The sequence below is a fragment of the Lepisosteus platostomus genome, chromosome 1, assembly GCF_059453375.1.
Source record: "Lepisosteus platostomus isolate fLepPlt1 chromosome 1, fLepPlt1.hap1, whole genome shotgun sequence".
NCBI classification, from domain to species: Eukaryota; Metazoa; Chordata; class Actinopteri; order Semionotiformes; family Lepisosteidae; genus Lepisosteus; species Lepisosteus platostomus.
In genome coordinates, this window is record NC_142611.1 from 66,596,580 (window position 1) to 66,619,136 (window position 22,557).

Below are 22,557 nucleotides of genomic sequence, written 5' to 3' on the forward strand. Positions count from 1 at the left end.
CAGTGCTACTGTTTATAATAAATTGAGGATTAATAGAATATCTTTTGGACTTTTACAACAAAAGCATGACCTATTTTTTAAAAAAAATAAATACATCTGCTAAATGCCATTAAAATGTCAAGGCCTGAGAGACTGCATGGAGCACACTGTGTTCGCTGTTCATTAACATACACAGCACTATGGCATATAAAGGATGTTTTGCATTAAGTACCAGACTAAAGTCTGTAAGTACTAAAATGCTTATGTTCCCATTCTCTGTTTTAATCTTCAAGGGAAAAGAGAAACTCGCTAACTGCATCTGTCATGAGAGGGTGCCAGAGAAATTAATTTTAATGTCTCCAAAGAGCTTCCCCATAAATCTGAAGCCATTACTAATGCCATCTTTCTACAGATTTAATCATGCACCACTTAATTATTTAATAGAGTCTAAATCTGGAGTTGTACTTTCCTCTCTTAGCTCCTACCAATTTGTTTCACTTTAACTGTCGCCACTATCTTTCCGAGTCTTTGCTGAAGACTCCGGTGCAAGAAGTTTCCAACAGGAGAAAACCAGACAGGGGAAGAAAGGAGGCATTTAGTAATTGAATACTTTTTTTTAATTGGGTCTTTGGAAACCATTTTCATACACATAAAAAGTAAATGAGGGTGAGGGGGAGGGTACATAGAACTGTAAACTTCCACAATTTTGAAAAGCCTAGAGCTTGGAGTGACAAACACCAACAGGGAACCTTTGAACAAGTACGAAACACAAACTTTGCTTTTTAATTCCTTGCTATAACACTGGGAAACCGATTAAAGTGGTGGCGGCAGAGTCTAATGTGTTATAAACAAAAAAGCAAAGGGTGACGCTTTCAGTGAAGCCCCTTACCATGACCCCAGCAGCACTCACAGCAGGACGTGAGAAGGTGACAAAAGAAGCTAAATGTCTAAAAAAAAGCTAAATGAAGCTTAATACCCTGGGAAAAGACTGAGAGAATGAGGAGGGTAGATTAGACATTTTTTTTAGAAAGCTGGTACTGTGCTTTTTGGAACAAAAACGGCAGGTGCGAGAGGCCGACTCCATGAGCCAAGGCACAGAATACAATCTGTTTGACGTGCTTTGGTGACGGGTGGGGGGGTCCTCCGCCCCCGAGGACTGTGGGAGACAGACAGAGAAGCACCCCTTCACACCCAGGCTGGGCTCAAAAGGAAGAACCATGCGGCCAGCACCTCTGCGGGCTGGAAGAGGTGTAGAATAAGCTAGAACTGGACATCTTTCGATAGGAGAGAGGAACACTCCCCCCATTCCAGGATCCTTTCAGGGTGCGGCGTGATTCACTTGGTTTTTCATGTGTGGATTTTGCGAGTTGCAAGGAAAGTAAGTGTTAAAGCCCAAACTCAGAGCTAAGAAGCTCAGGAGGCCAGAGCTTTTCTTCCTCCTGTGAGACCTGCACGCACTGTGGCCGACCTGGAGTTGACTGATACACATTTATACAGCGTGGGGGGGTTGGAGCAGTCAGGGCCCAGAACCTCCCTCACAGGGAGAACTGCAGCAGCTGTAGCTGGGCTTTCCTGGTAGGACTCATCCTGACTCTCCACTGCCCTGTTCGTAAAGGAGCAGGCAGGGCTACACGGCTCTTCTCTCAACACCATCTGTACTCCCAGCCCCGCTGCTACTCCGCGCAGGATTACTGTCACACACATAAAGGACTGGTTCCTGTGAGTGACCTGTGTTATGTAATCACGATGCCACACCCAGTAAGCCTTTATAGTAATTTTTTATACCATTTCAACTTTCCGAAGAGAAAAAGGGTATTATCTAAGCTTTGGTGCTCTTGTTCAACCATCATTCCACTTTTATTGAGTACTTGACAATTCGCCCCCCACACTATCCCAATCAATAGGTGCAAGAGGGGAAAATATACTCACATCCTGTGTTTCCCGTGTTATAAGTGACCCTGACATTTCTGCTTGAAAATATTAACACGTCTGGCATGAAAAGAATTATTCCCCAAATTTTTTTGTATCACTAATGGCTCTCTCTCAGCTCTTGTGGAGGTTAAAGCCACTTTCTTACACCCAGAACACCTTTTCTGTGTTTGCAATTTTCCCATTGTATAAATTATCATTTCTATTTCCATCGCCACCGCACACAGTGCAACGCTGATTGCTTTGCAAAGTTAGCCCCGTTGAGATTTGCCTCTTCTGAATTGATGCTATTGCTCTTGAACTCAATGCATTTTTAAACAGCAGCTATTAATGATGTCAATCAATGACAATGCTGGCTGCTACCACACTGATGGGGTCAGAACAGCACCACCTGCTGGAGGGACAGTGAATAACCTTCCAGCTTTCAAGAGCTTCCACTTAATGTAACTTAACAATCCACTCATTTAGGACCAAAGTTTTTTTTAACAATGGGCTGTTAGGAGAAGATTAAATCACACTAATTTTGAAAAAAACATGCATGTTGTAGGATAACTCATTCAGAATTTAAAAAAATGAAAAAATAAATGCTTTTAAATAACCAGCTCTCCCAAACGTTGCGAACTGCATAAAACATGACCTAATGGCCTAAAGCTGTAGTATATGACATAATATTACACTGTCAAAATAAAAAAGGATACTGGTAGAATTTTAACCATACCACCCAAACAAATTCTAATTAAGGCTTCTTGTTCATAGCTCCAAAAAAAACAATACAGCTGTCCACCTCGCACCAGCCCTTATTACAAAGGGTAGCAAGTAAAGGGTCGTGCTATTTTCTTTAAAGGGATTGAAAAGCCAACAGGAGTAACCTGCTGTTTAGAAACGACAAGTTTCACTTCTGTAGTCTGCCCGAGTAGCGTAGGTGAACAGATGGATTCCAGATTCTATTCATTGAGGACATTTACTGTACAACTGCACAAAATACTGGGGGGGGCATAGGAATAGGAATGGGGTGCATGAAGGGGGGGGGGGACACCTTGATTAACCACTGGCTGGAGCAGGGGGCTTTCTCAATGGGGGGGACGGGACTGCATGTCAGCATGCAGAAAATTAAATGGAAAGAAGTTTCAGTCATCCTTAATCTGGCCGCTTTCAGACATTTCTCAAGTCAATAAAGGCAAACTAGCTTTCAGCCTCAGTGCCAGTGTCAGTGGGGATCAGCTTATCCTCGGGATTACTGCACAGAAACTGCATAACAGCCCCTCGAAATGATGAGGGACTTATTGGTGTAGTTGCACATGAAAGTTAGGTTACAGCTTGCAAACCTGCAGCAGATGCATGAAGCAGGTTTGAAGAGCCATCAACAGGACCCCCCGTTCTCTCTCTGCGACCCCCCTCAGCAGTGAGCTTCATAATTACAGGCCTTGCTGACAAAAGAAGCAGAGCCTCTCTGCCGACCTTCTAAAATAAAACCTTTCTGCTTTACATCTGTTAAACTGCACAGTGGCATGTTTTGATCACATGCAGCAGAAATTTCCATACGGCCTAGATGCACAAAGGCCAGTTCTCGCACTCCACAGCACGCCATGTTTTAATCATAAGGTGTTCAAAATATTATGACGGCTCCAGCTGCATAAGTAACAAGCAATTTGGAGCTCGTGCTGCAGTGAAGTCCAGAGCAGTTTCCCGGCCGTGAGAGCTGTTTGGATGTGTGCGGTTCTGGAGCTCATCATGGGAATCTGAAAAGCACAACCAAGGTGCCCAGCAGGGAGGAGATTGGGGGGGGCTTTGATTTCAGCATGTGTGGGCGGAGAGCCGATTCACCCCTCACCCATCAGCAGCACAGGAAGAGCCCAGCCAGGCTGGGATCCTTGGGTTCCTGGAGTCACGGTCCAGTGCTGTGTCCGGGGAGTCCGAGAGCATCGAGGCAGAGGGGGAGGGGACTCCTCAGAAGCCGGTGCTGAGGGTGTCCGTCTCAGTGGGGGTCTTGCGGGGGCTGGGCAGGCTCTTGAGGTACTCCAGGTGGCGGCGGGCCTCGGCCTGGTTCTGCCGCACGTAGTAGACCACGTAGGCGATCACCATGCCGAACCAGGCGAACATGGTGACCAGCATGGCCACGTCGGTCGTCTTGCGCTGGAGGCTGCAGAAGTTCACCCCGGCGTCCAGCAGCTTGACCAGGGGCTGCCCGGCGTGCTCGCCGCCCCGCGCCGAGCTCTCGCACACGATGCCGTTCACCGTCTCGGGCTCCAGGTTCAGCGTCTCCATCAGCTCCTGCAGGGCGCAGGTGCAGTGCCAGGGGTTGTGGTAGAGCCGGGTCTTGGCCCTGGTGGAGCCGAAGTCCTCCCGGTTGGCCTGGCGCAGCTGGTTGTCCGACAAGTCCAGGAGCTTGAGGTCCGGGCTCAGGTGGCGGAAGGCCCCCGGGGAGAGGTTCTCGATGCGGTTGTGGGACAGGTAAAGGTCCCGCAGGTGGGGCAGGTTCTGGAACGCCCCGTCCGGGATGGTACTGATCTGGTTCCCCTCGAGGTGGAGGCTGACGGTGTCCCTGGGTATGTCCGTGGGCACCTCCCGCAGGCCGGCGTTGGCGCAGTGCACAGTGCCGCTGTCCCAGGCGCACTGGCAGCCCTCCGGGCACAAGAGGGCGCCCTGCCCACACAGGGAGAGCACCAGCACCGCCCAGCGCAGCTGCTCTGAGAGCGATCGCGCGTGCCAGCTGCCACCCATCTCCCTAACATAGCCGACACCACTGGGGCCGCGGAGGAGAAGGAGGCGGAAGAGTGTGGCGGGTCAGCTTACGACAGCATCCATCTGGAATCCTGTTTGGTAGCCCTATGTACAAGAGAAAGAAAGAGTACTAGCGTGTTTCTTCAGGATGGATTTAGACTCTCTAATAGTGAGACACACTGTAGCCCACAACTCGTTACTGAGAATGTGCCCTCTTAGCCTTTAGTCTTGATTTTAAAGCAAATAGTGCTAAATCACGTTATCATAGTGAAAAAAAACAGATTTTTGTCTCCTATCAGTCTTTTATGCATCTTCTGGAGGTCTACATCCCTGCAAACCACTACACACCAAAATATATAAACACAGTTCTCTGTCAAAAGTAATTATGACCCTTAATTTACAGCGATTTAGGTTATTCTCCACTGCTCTATAAATAATACATCTCAAAAACAGAAGAAAATTGCTGCAGTCTGGAGTCTTATTTCTAATTCCGTGGATTTGTTACAGGTGTCTTAAAAGCAGCTTTTGTGTTTCTCCGTTCTTTATCACACGCTCACAGCAATGAATTATTGAAGACAAGATCCATAGTGAGGCCTGAAAGCTTTGCTGGAGCTCTGATCGGTTTGACAGTCCAGCACAACAAAACCAGCCTGACACAAGCAGAGCACTAGAAGACGTCCTTGAAAAAAAACATCTGATGATAACGCAGAGATACATTAGTGGAAGGAAGCAACAGTGCATAAAAAATCATATGATGGAAGTTTCAAGTTTGAGATTTTACCAACCCATAGACTGTTGAGGTCAATTCATGAAAGAACAAAATCATTTTCACACAGAGAGGATAAATCAATTTGTTAAAATTCCATTTGTGTTTCATTTTAAGCAGAAATATTGTCAGTGGAGCTGCAGGCAGGATGTTTGCTCTGGATGAGATATTCTATATGAATTCCTATGGGTCACAGGGTGTGATCCTTCACATGAGGTGTTAGGGTCTGCAGTCCCAATTTCTCTGACCAGTTATTAAATCTCGATAACAAAATAAATTCATTGATGGTATCGAAATATTTTACAAATTTTGAATTAAGCCCAAAACTGTGAACTTTGTGAAAGTACTGTAGGTTGCCATGTCACAAACTCACATTCAAGTTCCCCTGAATTGCCCTTCCTGCTCACTAGCCACCATAATGACATAATGTGATGTACAAGAGAATAAGTACAGGTTGTGCCACAGGCATTTCACTGCAGAAAGTTTCCAATGTGATCTGCATGCAGAGTTTACAATTATTATTTGTCAACAAAACCATCTCGAAGTCAAGAGCAGTATTTCTATTGGATTAAAAGAGATGTATTTACAGCCACAACACGTCATCAGAAGTTTTGTTGCCTCATTCTGGATAGCAGAACATGGTGCTGCACGTACCTAGACATTTTGTCTATTTTGTGATGTAAATTGGTGGTTTTACAAGTTACTGTGTACGTCTTACTTTAATTGCGGTTTAAAAAGTACACTCATCAATGCTGATTCTTTCTAACCCCGAAATGCAAGAATAGCGTTGCAGTTCCCCTTTAAACTGAAGTTCTGATTAGTTGTATTCATTAAAGATGCCATGGTACATTACACACACACATCACATCACTTTATTGGCCCTATACAATTTCTTGCATTAGGAATTCGTCTTTTCGCATACCCCAGCTTGCTCTCCATGAGACACGCAGACAGGGAGAGAAGCTCTGCTGACCCCGATGTATCAGCTCATGAATAACTTCCTGTTTGTTCTTGCTATGATATAACCTGTCTGACTACCTCAATTTAGCTGGTGAAGTAAGCTCTTTCTCTCCTGCCTAGCTGAGTAGCTGGCACAGAATGGCTATTTCATGGTACTTAGTGACAGAGGAAATGAGATAAATCTTTCTGACGCACAGAAAATGCCTTGGCAAACTTGGTCAAAAGTGTAATTACTTATTAAATATTAAAATGGACTGAACATTAAAAACTCTCAGTTAAATGTACCCAGTAAAGTAGCATGTTAACCCCATGCTTTCAGTGTCATTCACTTTAGAATTCTAGCATGATGTTTAAAGTGACGACCATGCTCTGTCTGATTTCAGATACATAACTCTTGAATATCCACAATCTGAGAAATCACTAGTAATTTAGCAGAGCTGAAGTGAGGGGAAGCCAAATAGAATTTAACCACCCAGAGGAAATTTGCTTAATTGCTGTAAGTAGCTATCAAACATAATTGTTGACTTCTATGCTACTGATGTGATATATTACCTCAAATAATACATATTCATTTTCTACTCAGCTTTAAATTTTAATTAGCTTTTTTTTGTGTTCAAAGGATTTAATTACATCATGCATTTTCCCATATTTTTGTTTCCTTTTAATTATAACCGGTTTTTGTTTTTTGTTGTCTATGTGCCAGTGCTAACTACTCCAGCAAAAGCAGCTTTCGAAAAAAAAAGTTGAAAATTCAGTAGCAGGGGGGCAATACGACTCACTGTGTAGTATTGTGACCTTTTTCTGGTGTTTAAGGCAGTATTTCCCAAACTTGATCTGTCCTAACCTCTGTTCACCCTGGCTTTTTTTTTTCCAGCTCCACACTTAATTAGATAAATTAACGAACCTATAATTTTAATAATTAACTGCTGGATTTAAGCAGTTGTCAGTTTTGGAAATGTCCAGAATTGTTTATGTGTAGTAGTTCTACAAAACATATTTCAGATGGTTTAAAATAGTTGCTTTCTTATTGCATCCTAACAGAAACAGGTAAGAATAGCACTGTGTCGTTTCAATAATAAGCCTTTTTAGTTATGTGTAGTCTTATTGGTTATATACCTCCTGCTCATTAAACAACCTCTGAAGCAAGACAAGATCCAAAACACAGAATCTGAACACATACAGTAGATCAAATCTTGTTCTTCTATGTTCACTTAGAATACCAACAAGCTTAATGGGCTTGTTATGTAAGTAATATATGTATTGGGAGTTGCCCTTTATAAGAAAGCACTCAGCTGAAAGGAGACAGGTGCACTCCAGGGTCAGGACTGGGCAACGCTGACTGCAGAGGTATAAGCTTGAGGAATCTGGTACCTGCAGCTGGCTCAGAAAACTCAGATTGCTATACAAGACTATCACTGTTCTGTAACACAAGCCCACTTCTTCACTTAATCCCATCGCTACTTGCCTTAATTAAGATGGAACAGGCGTCGTAAACTGAAATAACAGAAAAAATATCCCCATTCAACAGTGCCTGAGAAAAACAAAACAAAAAAATGCATTAGAAAGATTATGATAATGTCAATTTACTTCTGTTAGGGACAGCACAATTCTCCTTCTCTGTCTCTTCCCTGTCTGACAGCATCATCTATCTATCATCTTTCACTTCAGAGTACAGTACGCACTTGTGACAGGCCATATCTCACTCCTGAACAGGAGCAGGAGTTTCCAGCATCATTGTTCCTAATCGGATTTCTACATTGATAAATCTCTGCCTTGGGTTACTCTATGCGGACCGTCTGCTGAGATAATTGGAATAAAAGAAGGCGAAGGAGAAATCAATATATTATGAGCTATGGCTCCATACAATTACAATAAGGACCAGACATATTTAAAATGTCGATACAGTGTAACAATAACCAAAACTGTAGAAACTGTGGAGGACAAAAGAATCAAATAGAATCTTCCAAGCAGATCAATGCCATTGCTCTGTAGAATTTCTGCAATTTCTGCAATTCTGTGTCAGTGTTTCCACCCCCCAGCAGAGAATATTTTCCTTTTTTCTCCTTTAACTTCATGAAATTCACTGTTAAGTCCTCTCAGTATGAGCTATTAAACTAAAGAGTTGTCCAGGACTGGACACCCTGCAGACACACTGACCCTCCAGGAGCAGGACTGGACACCCTGCAGACACACTGACCCCCCCAGGAGCAGGACTGGACACCCTGCAGACACACTGACCCTGCAGGAAAAACCCAACCTGAGAGTTCACATGAATCTTCACGTGAAACAAAGGAAACGCCAGGAGCACATTTCTTTCTTGCTCGGATTCCCCCCAGGTTGTTCCGACAAGCACACTGTTGTTTAGTAGTTAAAGAGGAGAATTCAAAATGCGGCCACTCAGGTGTTGAGCATTTTCTTGTCAGCAGCAGGGATTAAGAGCTGCCAGTCATTCCCACTGACCACAGCTGCGTGACTGGCATTTTATTTATTAAGGGCCTTAATTAAAAATAAATCTTGAAGCAACTGCCGGTTGTGGGGTTAATGAACAGAAACGAGGCATGCAAATGAGAGCTGCTCAAGGAGCACCTGCTTCAAGCTTCCCAACGCCCAGCCCTCGCAGGGTCTGAAACCTCCAGCGAGCTCGTTCTCTCATCCGGGAGAGAAAACCCTCTCTCTTTCTGCATTTGAAAAAAAAAATTTCAGCCGTCGCGGCGTCATGCTACTGTATGAGCGCTGTCTTTGCACGGAGAGCCCAGTGTGCTGAAAAGATACAGGCTAAAAAGATTGAATTCTAGTTTAAAATTACAGTATCTTACACAGAGTCAAAGAAATAACTACAGTGCATGGAAGCTGCATAAGATACTATATTTTTGTAAGGGAAACAATGAACACAAAAATCAGCTTCCTGATTTCTTATTTTTTTGCATGTTTGTCACACTGAAATGTTTCAGATCATCAAACAAATTGAAATATTAGACAAAAATAACACAAGTAAACACAAAATGCAGTTTTTAAATGAAGGTTTTTTTCACACCACTGTATGTACAGCATGTAGGCCAGGGATGACCATCTCTGGTCCCAGAGCACCACAGCCCTGCAGGTATTGGACGTCATCCTTAAATTCTCAGTTTGTAACAGCTTGCAATATGAGTTTTGATCAGATTAGTAATTGAATTGATCAGGAAAAGTCAGGGGTGGCCAGTTTTGGTCCCTGAAAACAGAAGCTGGGGGGAGGATAACACCCCGCCAACCAGGGGGAGCTCCGTCCCAGTGCCACTCCGCTTTGTTAGCGGAAAAGCGACTGGTAGAACTGTCAGGGGAAGATTCTGGAAATATCTCTTTAAATCGTCACAAGGCCTCAGAGTATTCAGAGGTGGAGTAACTGAAAGGGGCTAAATCTTTTTAGGGCTGTTTTTCAAAATGCCCCTCGCCGTTTTCTCCTCTCCTCGGCTGGCCTGGCACAGGCCCCGCCCCCTCTGGCAGAGTACTCCGTCCCGCCTGGTGACGACAGGAGCTCAGAGCAAGAGAGGGCACTTTTTCCAGAGCGATCCGGCCAGGAGGGGGAATTAAACTGCATGTTGCTATGAAAACAACCAGACAGGAGCGTTTCATTAACTCTTCCTGTGCGCCCACAACGCAAAGGGCGCTACTCATCCGTGATAGAAATACACCTGTCCAGTGTCACGTATACTGATCAGACGCACCTAGACATCCAGTTCTGCAGCTGGCCTAAAGTCTTCACTCTCCATAAAATGAAACACAATGGGTCTAATATCTGGAGATCTGGAGCCAAAAGTCTTACAATCGCGTCTGCACAGCTTAAGAAGTAGAATCGCTGGAGGCTCCTCGTGAAACAAATTAAAATCTGAATATCAGGTAAATTCATCTTAATAAAAGACAACTGGAGAGCAATGATACTTCACAGCAGGTGTCTGTGTGGTTTCTCTGAGTGAGAGAGAGAGACGCTTCCAGGCATAACACTGAAGACAGCAGTGCCAAACGCAGTCTGACCTGGGAGACGCTGACAGATACAGCACCACAGGCAGACAATCTCCCTGGGCAGCAGACGGCCGCCCTCACAGATCCCTGTCTTTTACAAGAGAGCTCAAGGATCCCAAAACAGAGCAGGAATGAATACTGGGGCGAAGGTGCACTGAGCACAGAGCCCTGCCAGCACAATTCTAAACAGACTGTGGCTCACAAGCAGCAGGCCTGCTCTCTGCTTATCTGTACAAGTACTTTACTTAAAAGGATGATATACACTATTAAAAGAGACAGCAGATGCTGTTCTATTTACTGCACAGGATATATACCCGCTTGCAATTAGTGAACATTAATCGTAGTACATCACTTCTAATCAATTTGGACAGGGAGCTGAAAGACACGCTGTCGCAGTGTTGGCTGATGAAGCCACATCCCTCTGCAGTACAGCCAGGGGGCGCCACATCCAGCTCCACGTCATGGAACTGTTTCAGCTCGACAATTAAACTCATTCGTTTCTTATTTAGGCATACACAGGATTTTTCTGAAGTCCCTTTAATAGTTCGTAACTCGAAACGTCCCCTTCATTGAAGATACGGTGAGCTATAAAAACAAACTCCCACGGAGCCTGGTGAGAAAGACTGGAATTCTGTAGATACGAATGGGAAGAGCAACTAAGGCACGTAACTGAGATCTCAGATGATGCAAAACCCTGAGGACACCAGGCCTTCAAGGAGAAAGTAGAAGGCTCCAGACGATCCAGTCGCACACAACAAGACTCCAAAATAGCTTCTTCCCCAGAGCCGTCAAGATGTTGACCCTGCCGCTCCCACTCACCAAACTATGATCTCTCCTCGTTGTGTGTCTACCTGAAACACACAACACCTGTACTCCTACAGCACTACATACACCATACCTCCAACAACTGAATGTAAGCCGAGCACAAACATAAAACTGCACTTGATTGACTTATTTGGTTCTGTTTGCATACTTTTGCCCAGTTTTTAACAGATAAGGGTACTGTCATACGGGTACCATACTCGTTGTTTACATTGTGATTGTATTTACTGTCTGCTGTCTTGTCTGCTGTTCTGTATGTACTGTACCTGAGAGACTATTGAGAAACACTTTTCATTATACTATGCACCTGTGACAAGTAAAGTTGAACCGAGAAAGAATTGGCCAGATTTACACTAATAAAAGTTCTCTTGTTTAGCTTTCTGTTGCAGTATTGGCATCCTTCTGGCATGTCCACTGCAAGCCCTAAACGCTTTGAAATAACTCGCAGATACCGTACGTCTTTATAAACTGAACTAAAATCAATACCAGCTCTCTGCAACAGCCTGTAAATCAAAGGCCCTCAATTAAGCGACACTGCCGAACGCTGCCTGAACACACGCAGGACTCGTAATCACCCCTTCCTGCGAGGAAGCCCTGCGAGCTGCACCTGTTGAACAGGGACTCCTGGGAATGGCCAGAGCTGGACACCAAAGAACACACCCGCAAGGCTCCGGCGGTTTGTTTCTCAAAGCTCAGGTCCGGCCTACAGCAGCATCCTCACACTTCTGCCATGAAGACACTTCTCTTTGCATTGACTTGCTTTCCATCCGTTACATTGTTCTCTGCTACATCACACTGCATTCAACAGCAGGAAGCTAGACAGGGCCGGGCCTGGTCAGTGCTGGGATGGCGGAAGTCTAAGGAACACCAGGAGGCTGCTGTAAGCGGCGTTGGTGGACCTGTAGGTGGCGCTCTTCCTTCTAGACTACAATTTCTAAACCAACAACTTAAACATCAACATCAGGACTTGACTACTTGGTCATTAAAGATCCCAAGGCAAGAGTTAGCAAGTTAAGAGTCATCCTGGTGTCCTAATTAAATCTGACTTTGCACAATCTAGCAAAAAGTACTCCCTTAATTCAGCTGGAGAAGCAATATCTTACTGCTCTACCTGATCTGCGACTGCTGGGACAGAATGGCTAGCATATGTCACGTGGGTGAACACGGTCCGTCAGGATGAAATACTCCCTCCCCTTAAGAAGTGCTTTGGACGAAAACCACACAAATGCAAGGAACTATTTCTTTCCGTGTGGCATGATGGTGTAACATCACATGCTGCCGCGCAGCAAGTACAGCAACACAATTCTATGGGGACACAATTGTGTTGCTGTACTTGCTACGCTGCAACATCTTTACAATTAAATGTGATGTTGCTTTACCTTACTGTACAAATTGTGATAGATGTCAGCTGCCTTGGATACAGACGCCTGCTAAAGATATCAATATCAAAAATAATAACTCAGCTCCATAGCCAGGAGCTTTGTCATACAAATGATCTGTCCTGCACTAGATCAGAACAGACAGATCTTGACTGCCTGCTGTGCGGTGGCTGTTCAAACAGCTAGCAAAACATAAAGAGCCCCCCTTCCATGCGAGAGGCTGTGAGCAGTAGAATTTTGGCTGGAGGAGAGGATTTGTGTTTTTCGTTATCTGTGGATAAACAGTCCAGTCTCTGCAGGCTCCTAGATCATGCGGCAATGGAGAAAGATGTGCTGTGACATCAGCCAATGCCGGGAATGTTCGGCCTATTTCAATGATATTCATAGAGCCCCAAGAGTTCCAATATGTTTCCCTGTGGGGTCCCCATGGGGTGCCTGTGTTTCCCAGGAGACAACCTGGCCATTTTCTATGGGGACCCAAATGAATTTGTAAGCTCGGGGCAGGAGTGTTATTTGAGTTGAACTGGGGGGGCCACTTTACAGCAGAGCACGGCAGACAGGGGAATAACACTTACTGTATTCTGCCAAAGATGCAGAGAGGGGGCTATCAAAGAATTTCCAGGTAGTGGAAAGCAGAAAACAGTTTGTTTTGGTTTTTTTTTGCTGAGAGCTGGAGAGAGGAACTGTAGATTTTCGTCAAATAATCTGAGATGGGGAGATAGGGGCAGGGGTGGAAGAAGATTTACACCCCAAAAGGGATATTTATAATGTAGCCCTGTACTACAATCAAAGACCTGCAGTATACCTGTGGAGAGAGAGTGTTTGTAGGTACTGCACTGTAGCAGAGAGCACGACAGACTTTGCCACTAGGGAAAGGGAAATGAGAAAGTCAGTCCCTATGTATTTTGTCCTTAGACTTTCACATTCTAGGAAATGAAAGGACACTGGGAATTGGCTGAATAGACCTTCAGTAAAACACAGCTAAGAGACAGAAAACTGTGCAAACTTCTCCTTATGGAATCGGGCCACTCACTCAGCTGTAGCATTAACAGACTGACTAAACCATTAAAGACTATTTTGCCATCTCTTCTGAATTCAATTCCTCATTTATTAATTATACCTCACTTGGTGGAAATACTTTCTGTAGCCACTGTATGCATTCTGTAATCTTATTTTGAAGATACAGGCTGCGCGCGGTGGCTTTTTAAAACAAATGTATTTTGCAATTCTCCAGCCCACCCTGCTGTAGTCTTGAGCAGAGCCTGTGCTCCCAGTGGTGCAACTTCTGGAACAGAGCAGGGCTTCAGGGAAGAGGTCCTAGCACCTTCGAGACACCACATCCCAAAGACATCTGATACTCACTCAGCAGGACCTGTGTCACGGACGTCCAATGGGACTAACCGTGGGGAGTAGGAGAGCGGAAAAAGACCCATATGCGTAGCGGCGAGACGGGAAAAAGGCCCGGGCTTAATAGTGCAAAGAGTTCAGGAATGCCGTATAGAAACCTATGCCCTCAGGGAGCAGACGTGGGGCGCCCTGGTGCTAGGCGGGTCTAAGGACATCCGAACATCAATGCTGAGCGAGGGCAGAGTGCAAGACCCGGAAATATATAGCCCAAGGGAAAGAGAGGGACAGGAAGGACAGCAGACCGGAAACTAGGGACAGGACAGAGAAGGAGCGCCCTCTGGCTGCAGAGGGCGTGACAACCTGGTTGCTTTGGAACCATGTGGCGCTTGCAGAAGAAATTAAACTGCAGTCGGGGAAAACCACTTTATTGTCAGATGGCAGGGCTCTGCATATCAGTGGCTGAAATATCAGAGGAAGGTGAGAGTAATGTACTGGGCTCATGTACATGTGAGAACAAACAAAAGTTCTCTACCTGAACAGGCAGTGGAATTTATTCCCAAAGCACCCACAACATGCGCAGGTCCAATGCTATTCTATTCTTCAAGCAGGTTCACTCCCCTTATGAGATGGCGATGCGTGCGATGATGTGAGAGACTGAAGGGCAGATTGCACCAGTCTGGACCGGGCCAGGGATTGCATTGGCCAAGGAGAGCAATTGGACAAAGAGATACTCTCAGTGTTGAAAGAACAGAGCCTGGGCATCCAAGGGGCTCTGCAAATACAGGTGCTCATCAGAGCTTAGGTAGGTCTCTATGATCCAGGTGTCACAGGTTCGAGCTCATTCCCCAAGCAGCAGCGCACAACTGAAGGGGCGCTGTTGAATGTAGGGTGGGATTAGCTAACCATGGATCTCTGGGTTCACAGCGCCCCCTGTGGCATCCCAGGGGCTTGCAGTCCCATTGACAGTGGAGGGGGCATGTCTAAAAAAGAAAGAGATTGAGTTCTCAGACTTCCTTTTGCTCCTACATTGTCTCTAAACACCTTCCTATAAGCCTTTTGAAGACCTTTTGAAGGTTAGAACAAATGAGGTCAGAACAGATGAACTGTTAATGCTCAATAGCTGAAACGTTGAAGATTTCATTGCTTTATTCCTCTTATTTCAAGCACAGACGCCACTTCCTTTCAATACTAATCTGACTGAAGCATCTTCCAACACTGAAAACCCTGGAATTGATTCGGTGACACCGTCTCCCTTTGGGAGGGCCAGCGTTTGAAAGAGCAGCTGGCAGCTGTCTGGGAATCTCAGATCTCTCCTCTCTCGTTAGTATGCGGCTGAAGGTTCATGTCCCGGCTTTGCCCAACACGATTCTGCACAGTGAAACTGTGAAAACAAGGAGAAGAACAGTCCCTAGTGCTCATCAGATGTACTCTAGACTCTGTGACATAATCATCAGTGTTTTTTTGCAAGCTGAAATCAGCCCTCCTGCTGAGGACAACCTTTGCTAAGACAAGACCCAGGCCTTCCCCAAGCAATCCGATCTATTGATAAAACTTTAATTGGTTATCAATAGAGCTCACACTCTCTGAACTACACTGGGTGTTCAATTTTTGATATTTTAACAGAGCAATTACAGCACCCAGAATCGAATTCCTTTCATTCTGAACATGCCACTGGAAACGTGCTGGAGAATTTCAGAGATCACAAGCTGCACCTGAGCACCTCTCTGCATGCCCTCACTGGGTTTTCCCCACAGAACCACCTGCCTGAGAGAAGATACACACTCTTCTCACACCGATTTTCTAGGAGCTCATGGCTGGCATTCCTCGTGGGAAAAAGTACTCACACTCTCTGCCCAGTGAGTAAATACAAAGCCTGTAACATAAAGCACTGTACATCCATCAGCATTCACAGAAGGCACTAGAAACCCCCCTACTGGAGTCTCCTGGGAGCAGCCGATATACAGATCATGGAGAGCGATTCGAATGCAGAAACAGAAGCAGACTTGCTCTGGCTGAAGCTGTTACAACTGTGAGGCGAGCATCCCACTAAGACAGACTGACAGATCTTGACAATGCGCCTCAGACAGGCATCTCCAGCCAACTTGTGGAGAACCACAAAATGTGTAGCTGTGTCACAAAGAGAGGAACAGCAGCCCTCACTCCAGACAGCGGTGGGGTGCCCTTGATGACCCTGCGGTCCCACCCAGAGCTGCAGGGCTGGTGATTACAGGCTGATGGGATGAAGGACAAGCTCCACAATAGACAGTGATTAGCAGCAGCAGAACTGCGGCTTTGAGTCGACACGAAGCACATGGAAGACAAAATGGCAGTCCTGACCGACGCAGAGAGAGCTGCCCGAAAATGTTCGAAATGTAAAAGACGCAGGAGAAGCAGCAGCACGTTTTCTCATAGTACAGCCTACAAAGACACTGCTGCCCCACGCAGACTGAGTCCTGGAAAGGTCTACCAGGCTACCAGCTCAATCCCTCCGTCTTCTAAACCGCTTCATCCAGTTCAGAATCGTGGGGCAGCGGGAGCCTACCTCAGCAAGCAGCAGGGGGCGCCAGGGGGGCCAGTCCATCGCAGGACAAGCAAAGACACAAACGCACACACTCCACTGGGGCCAATCGTTACCCGGAAGCCAATTAACCCACCAGCGTGTCTTTGGACAGCGGGAGGAAACCCACAAGAACACTGTATGAACATGCAAGCTCTACACAGGTCTGGAACTGAGCCCAGGGCCCCAGTGCTGTGAGACAGCAATGCTAATCGCTGAGCTACCATGCTGCCTCTGCGCTCACCTAATTTCACTGCAATTACACAAATTAGATTGGTGTCACACTCTCGATGATTTAATTCTGACATTGTTCCCTTCAACATGTCAATGCACGTGAAATACTAAACTTTGAACCTCAAGAGAATTTTAAATCGTTATCCTTGTCTGATATGCACAAGCACCTTGCAGAATAAAGGTGCTTACATACAGTATACAGAGTGTTAAAAGACATCACACTCTTATGTGCTCTTAAACCAGCTTATATGGTCTGGGCAGGAGTGGCTAGTTGCTACATAACTCATCTTGCAAAGATTGATGGCAACCAGAGTGCAAGGCACTATGTTGATCATGTCCGGGGATGTCCTTTGCCGATATCCCAGCTGTGCTCACCGGGCTTCAGTCTGAGTGGGATGCTGTGTGGAATGTGTGGGCCTAGGTCAAGTGTCCGGACACCACAACACGAGGGAACACAATTCCAAAACAGCTCCAATTTCCACAGCACAAGGGAACACAATTCCACTGCACGTCATGCAACCTTTTTGATCCGTCCATGCACTTTCTAACCAGCTCTTCTAGCTCAGGGTCACGGGGGGGGGCTGCGGCCTAGCCCAGCCAGCAGCAGGCACAAGGCAGGGTACACCCTGGGCAGGACGCCAGTGCATCACAGGACAGACACACAAACACTCCACCAGGTTTCCCAGCAGACAAGTGTGATTTGGGGAGGAAAGCAGAACATCTGGAGGAAACACACACACAAATGCAACCTCTACTCAGACAGCAGCCCAGGCCCAGAATTGAACTCTGGGCCCTGGCGTTGCAAGGCAGCAATGCAAACCACCTGCACCACTGTGCCTCCCAGCCATGGAGACGGTAATCCGCAGAATGAATTTGGGTACGCCTTGTCTTTTCAATAGAAGGCCAGAATTTTCCTAATCCCTGATCATTTTGTGAAAATGTGGCAGCCATGTGTTACTGAATGTTGATGCTCACAGAAACATTTGATTTGACTGGTGTGTTTTGTGCTTGATATTTCCTGAGGGCTTCAAATACAGTTGGACAAACGCTAGTTTTCACTAACAAAACAATAATAATGCAGACTTCCTAACAGCGGTGACATTTTAAAAACAATAACATCTGGAAACTAACTTCAATCCGTGCTGTACATGGGGAGATTGACCCGTCCACCAATCCATTTTCTGCGGTTTGGTTTGGGAAGATTTCTCGGCGCACCCCCCCACTCCAGCCGCCGCCGCCTGCGGCCTCTCGGGCGAGGCGTCTTCCCCTCGGTCTGATAGCGCTCCCGCGTGTGTCCGTGCGCGGGGTGGCAGCTGTGTTACACTCTGTGCTGGCGGGCGCCGGTGACCTAATTCGAGGTGCTCGTAGGTGCGGATTGTCTGGTGTGACAAGCCGGCTCTTATCTCACCGAGCAGAATTCCCTCGCCTGCGGCGCGTTCAGGAGCGCGGCCGGCAGAGCCAAGATTATTCACGACAGAATGACTGGCTCACAACAACACAACGTGTCGAGGACAAATAGCGTCAAAGGCTTTCCCTTAATTGGGTACATCCAATTACGGGAACTGGCATCCAGCACATATAACGTTTACATAATACTGTAAACATAATATGATGTTCACATAATACTATTATTCATGATAAAATATCTTCTAGAATTGCTAGGAGAATAGTGACATTTATTCCAGAAGCGACTGCTATAGCGTTTCCGATGAATTGATGCTGGTAACGACTTTCCAAAGAACACCCTGTAATGTAAACTGCGCATTTCTTCTCGAGTAAAAAAACAGTGAAGGGTTGACGGAGTAACACAGGGCATTAACAAGACAGCTGTTACTTTACATGTGGGCATGATCACCTCTTCATCCAAACAGCGCAATGAAATTGCTTCCTAATCTCTGTCTAGGATGGGGGATTAGAATTAAATCCCTTTTTTATTCCAACGATCAACGTTATTTTTCTAAGCAGGCAAAACCTTAATCGCTTGCATTTGCAGTGTTTGAAATCACGACGTCAGACACGAGTAGTTGCCCTGTGAAATGTTAAACTTATTTGCAAGGGGGAGGAAAAAAAAAGTTCAGATCAAAGAAAGCGAGATTTAACGCGTTACTGATTTCTTGTTTTTTGATAACCCGTTTCTCTTTTAAATGCCACCTCTCACTCCAGCCCACGGCATGACCGTGATATTTCATTTTAAACCTACTTGAAAAGCCAGATATGACACCGCTGCCGACTCTGTTGTAGAATCGCATCTGATCAATAGATCTGTTCAATTACTGCACATTTGTTCACTAATCTTTACAACACAGATTTAACACTTCAAAATTACGAACGGTTTTTACTATTGACTATAACAGAGCCACCAGAAGGACTACATGTATTAAAAAGCGTTGATAATGTTTCTCAATAACATTTACTCACCTGTCCAGCGTGGTAAGCAACAGGCATATAGCTTGCTAAAAAAAATAAGAAAATGACCAGCACCGTCTTAACTGGTTTTCTTCGATTAATGAAATCAATCAGAAAAACAAAACAAAACAAAACAAAAAAGAACTGCGAGTAAAACAAAATCAACAATCTCAAAGTCATACATTCATATTTACAACCCGAAAGCAGCGTCTCGGCACATCTAGACATTTAAAGTTGGGCTGCATCGTTCATTCCACCGGAAAGTTGTCGTACGAGATGTATTCCAACTTCCAGAGAATTAAACCAAAACTGAACGGCAGACTGCCGGGTATGGGCACATCCTGAGCCGTCGATCAGATGGATACATCCATTTCTCCCACGGGGAGATTCCCAAGGAAACCCAGCCACGGCCGGCCGGCATATTTGCCGGCCGGCATCTCCATATTTCTCAGTCAACGCGGTAAAACCGCGAATTCTTCCTTCGAGCCCGTCAAAGTGGCGAAACACGTCCGGCATCGAATTCTCTCGCCCTCTCTTCTCCTCCCCCTTTAATCGTTTCCACTTACCGTGCGTCGTTTGGCCCAGTGCAGAGGGCTACCCCCTCCAGCCCAGAACCGAACAGACCTGCGCTCGGACGGAGCTCATTCCGAGCTGCAGCGAGCTCCGCGGGCACGCTCCTCTGTCTGCTTGACTGACGGTGCGCAGCCCCAGGTGCCTGGCTGTCGCCCACAACCTGCTCGTAAGATCGCAGGTCCCACTGGCGCTCTCTCTCCCACGACAAGACGAGCGAACCCGCTTCTGGTGGCTGTGCCGGGGAACTGACACAGAGGCACGAGCGAGCGGCTGCCTCGCACATTAACCTTCTTTCAAACCACCTCTGAAATCCTCATGAATAATGCGGATTAAAAAAAAAAAGCTCAGACTGGCAGTCAAGGCGTTAATCGAGAATAAGGAATAACGAAACCAACAGTATCTGTACCTCTTCCATCACCCTCTGTTGTAGCATTATCTAGCCGTTGTCATGGCTGACCGCAGACCTGAGCTATTAAACTATTAAATAAATCAACTATAATAATACTACTAATAATGTTATTCATATTTATACATTTAATAAGATATGCTTGTTATTGTAGACTGATTTCTGTTCTCGTTGTTATTGCGGTTTCAGACTAAAAACCTGAAGATTTAGACGAACGTCTGGCACACGGGTGCGAGTTACGACCCGCCGAAGAGAGGCGATACCATATAACTCGCACGACGTGAGAAGGTAAAAAAAGAAAAGGTAAGCAGAATATTCGGAAATATACAGACATTTAAAGCGTCAAAACAAGGGATGTCATGTTAAAATTCTACAGCTGACTAATAAAAACTCATTTAGAGTACCGCGTACAATTCTGGTCAACGCGTTTGATGACGGGTATTGCAGTTCTGGGCTCAATCCAGAGGAGAGCGACCATACGCGCTGAAAAGGCTTAAAGTAGGGTCCTACTGGAGGATACAAGTGGAAACGGCACTAAATGTATTGAAAACTGAGAATACTCCAAACACACTACTCCGAAGCCCTAGAAACAAAAACAGATCCCTGTGCTACAACTGCTACACGGAGCCCTAGCTGTCTCATTTCAAAGGAACAGCCTTCTGTAAATATGCAAGACACAGAACACCTAGCACATTAACGGAGCTCACCAACACTTCAGGGCGTCGGGTTGGATCCGTGAATTCAAACCCCACTTCAGTGTCTTCTGGTAACTTGAATGCATTTTCATAAGCTGTTTTGCAGGAATCGTACACAGATCACCTGTAACCACCGCGAAACCGTGCTTTGTCAAAATAATTCAATAATAACTGTATTTTTAGTTTTCCTCCACCGGGCAACACAGGTGCCTTAAGCAAACATCATTTCTTACAGGCCCAGCCGCTGCTGCGCGCGGTTCGTGTGACGTTGAACACTACTGGCAGGTCGGGTTGCTCGATCGAGATCGTTTCACAGACCTGTTGAGTCGGATCGATAAGGCGCGCCGCCGCCGGGCAAGCAGCTGCTTCGCGGAGCGGGGAAGAGCGAACAGCCGTTAGTCGCGCGAGGAAGGCGAATAGTAATGTCGCGCATTCATTAGTCTGATTTTAATCAACCAGGTCTTCGGAAAGGCTGGTGTTGACAGAGAAAGAGTTGTCTTGCGCGACCTACTGTACTACTGTTGTCTGATGCAGTAATAGGCGTTTAGACCCTTAAACCAAATTGATGTTTCACTTACCTCCGTTTCACCTTCTTACTGCAAGATGATTTAAGATCGTGGTTACCTCAGGTCCAGTTGAAAAATACGAGTCTGTAGACACTCGTCAGACAATCGCCTGTAGACACTAATGGTCCAGAGCGTCCCCAATAAGTATTGTAGTATTTTAATAACCGTCAAAAAGAACAGCGAGTCCGTTGATTATTGCCTTATTCCGACTAATTTGAATTAATTTAAATTCTCTAAATCGTTTATTAAGGACGTTTTGTAGAAAGTTAACGCTTTTCTGTATGTGAATGACGTTCCCCACTGGAAAAAAAATACGGTATCGAATAATATACAGTACCTTAGCCTATAAAGAAAAGATAAAGATTTTACGGCAATAATCTATTGTCCTTAATGTAGAGAATGGAGACTCGGCTGTTTTTTTCTTTCTTAAGAAGGACGCTTCAACCCAAATAAACACTTCAAAGCAGACCTGCCCTGAAGGGGAGGGGTAGTATGTTGTAAATGCCTTACGATGTGTGTGTCTGTTTTGTATTGTCTGTAGTTGTTTGTTGATTGTATATGCTTTGGCAACACTGAAATTCATGGGTCATGTCAATAAAGCTTCTGGAATTGAACAGTACAGCGGTCTTTAGCAAGTTAACGTCCTCCGCCCAGGAGACTGTATTGGCGTTTGTGTGCTGCTTGTCGCTATGGGAACGGCAGGTTCGGAAGGGCACGAGCAGATGGGGAGGTAATGGCTTCCGCTGGCCAAGTGACTGGGTACCATTGAAGAGGTGTAAAAGAGACTAACTGCAAGGTTTTATGTAAAAGAAAAACGACCGTTTTATGCAATTACCAGAAGCGAGCTGGTGGACCAAGTTAGGTCAACAGCAGAAGGCTTTTTACTTCTTAAAAATGCGTTTCATTTGGGAAACCCAACACAGAGATTCACCTCAAAAGGTATCTCTTCAGAAAATAATGGGGGCTTATAACAAGGGCAAAGCGATGAACCTGTCTGCTTGTACAGAACAATCTCTTAAGAAAGGTTAGACATAAGAATAATCTTTTTGAAGCAATCCTCTTTTGTTATCTGTCATTATCGATAGTAACCCGGCTGCTGCTTTTATCCTGAGCGACTGGCGCTTGTACCCAATCACTGGACTGGGTAGCTGCTCAAAGTTTGTCCCGCAAAAACCCTCAGTTATCCCGAATCAATTCAATTCTAAAATAACTTCCCAT

General features: G+C 45.6%; 1 protein-coding gene and 1 long non-coding RNA gene across 6 annotated transcripts; one reads left to right on the top strand and one right to left on the bottom strand.

Moving 5' to 3' along the window:
- Positions 1-573: 573 nt before the first annotated feature.
- Positions 574-21,758, bottom strand: LOC148678518 (leucine-rich repeat-containing protein 3-like). 5 transcript variants are annotated; one of them, XM_088633708.1, is made up of 2 exons: positions 21,352-21,758; positions 574-4,734 (listed from the first exon to the last, which is right to left on the bottom strand). In XM_088633708.1, exon 2 carries the CDS (start codon positions 4,627-4,629, stop codon positions 3,856-3,858), a length of 774 nt encoding a protein of 257 aa, XP_088489834.1. In that variant the 5' UTR covers positions 4,630-4,734; positions 21,352-21,758; the 3' UTR covers positions 574-3,855. The 5 variants fall into 5 exon arrangements, with proteins under 5 accessions (XP_088489834.1, XP_088489835.1, XP_088489836.1 ...); XM_088633709.1 differs by lacking the exon at positions 21,352-21,758 and adding an exon at positions 21,092-21,329; XM_088633710.1 differs by lacking the exon at positions 21,352-21,758 and adding an exon at positions 20,786-21,055.
- On the top strand, positions 19,717-20,491 carry LOC148678519 (uncharacterized). The gene is made up of 2 exons (XR_015939195.1): positions 19,717-19,838; positions 20,268-20,491. It is a non-coding gene; the product is annotated as an uncharacterized LOC148678519 (long non-coding RNA).
- Positions 21,759-22,557: the final 799 nt, after the last annotated feature.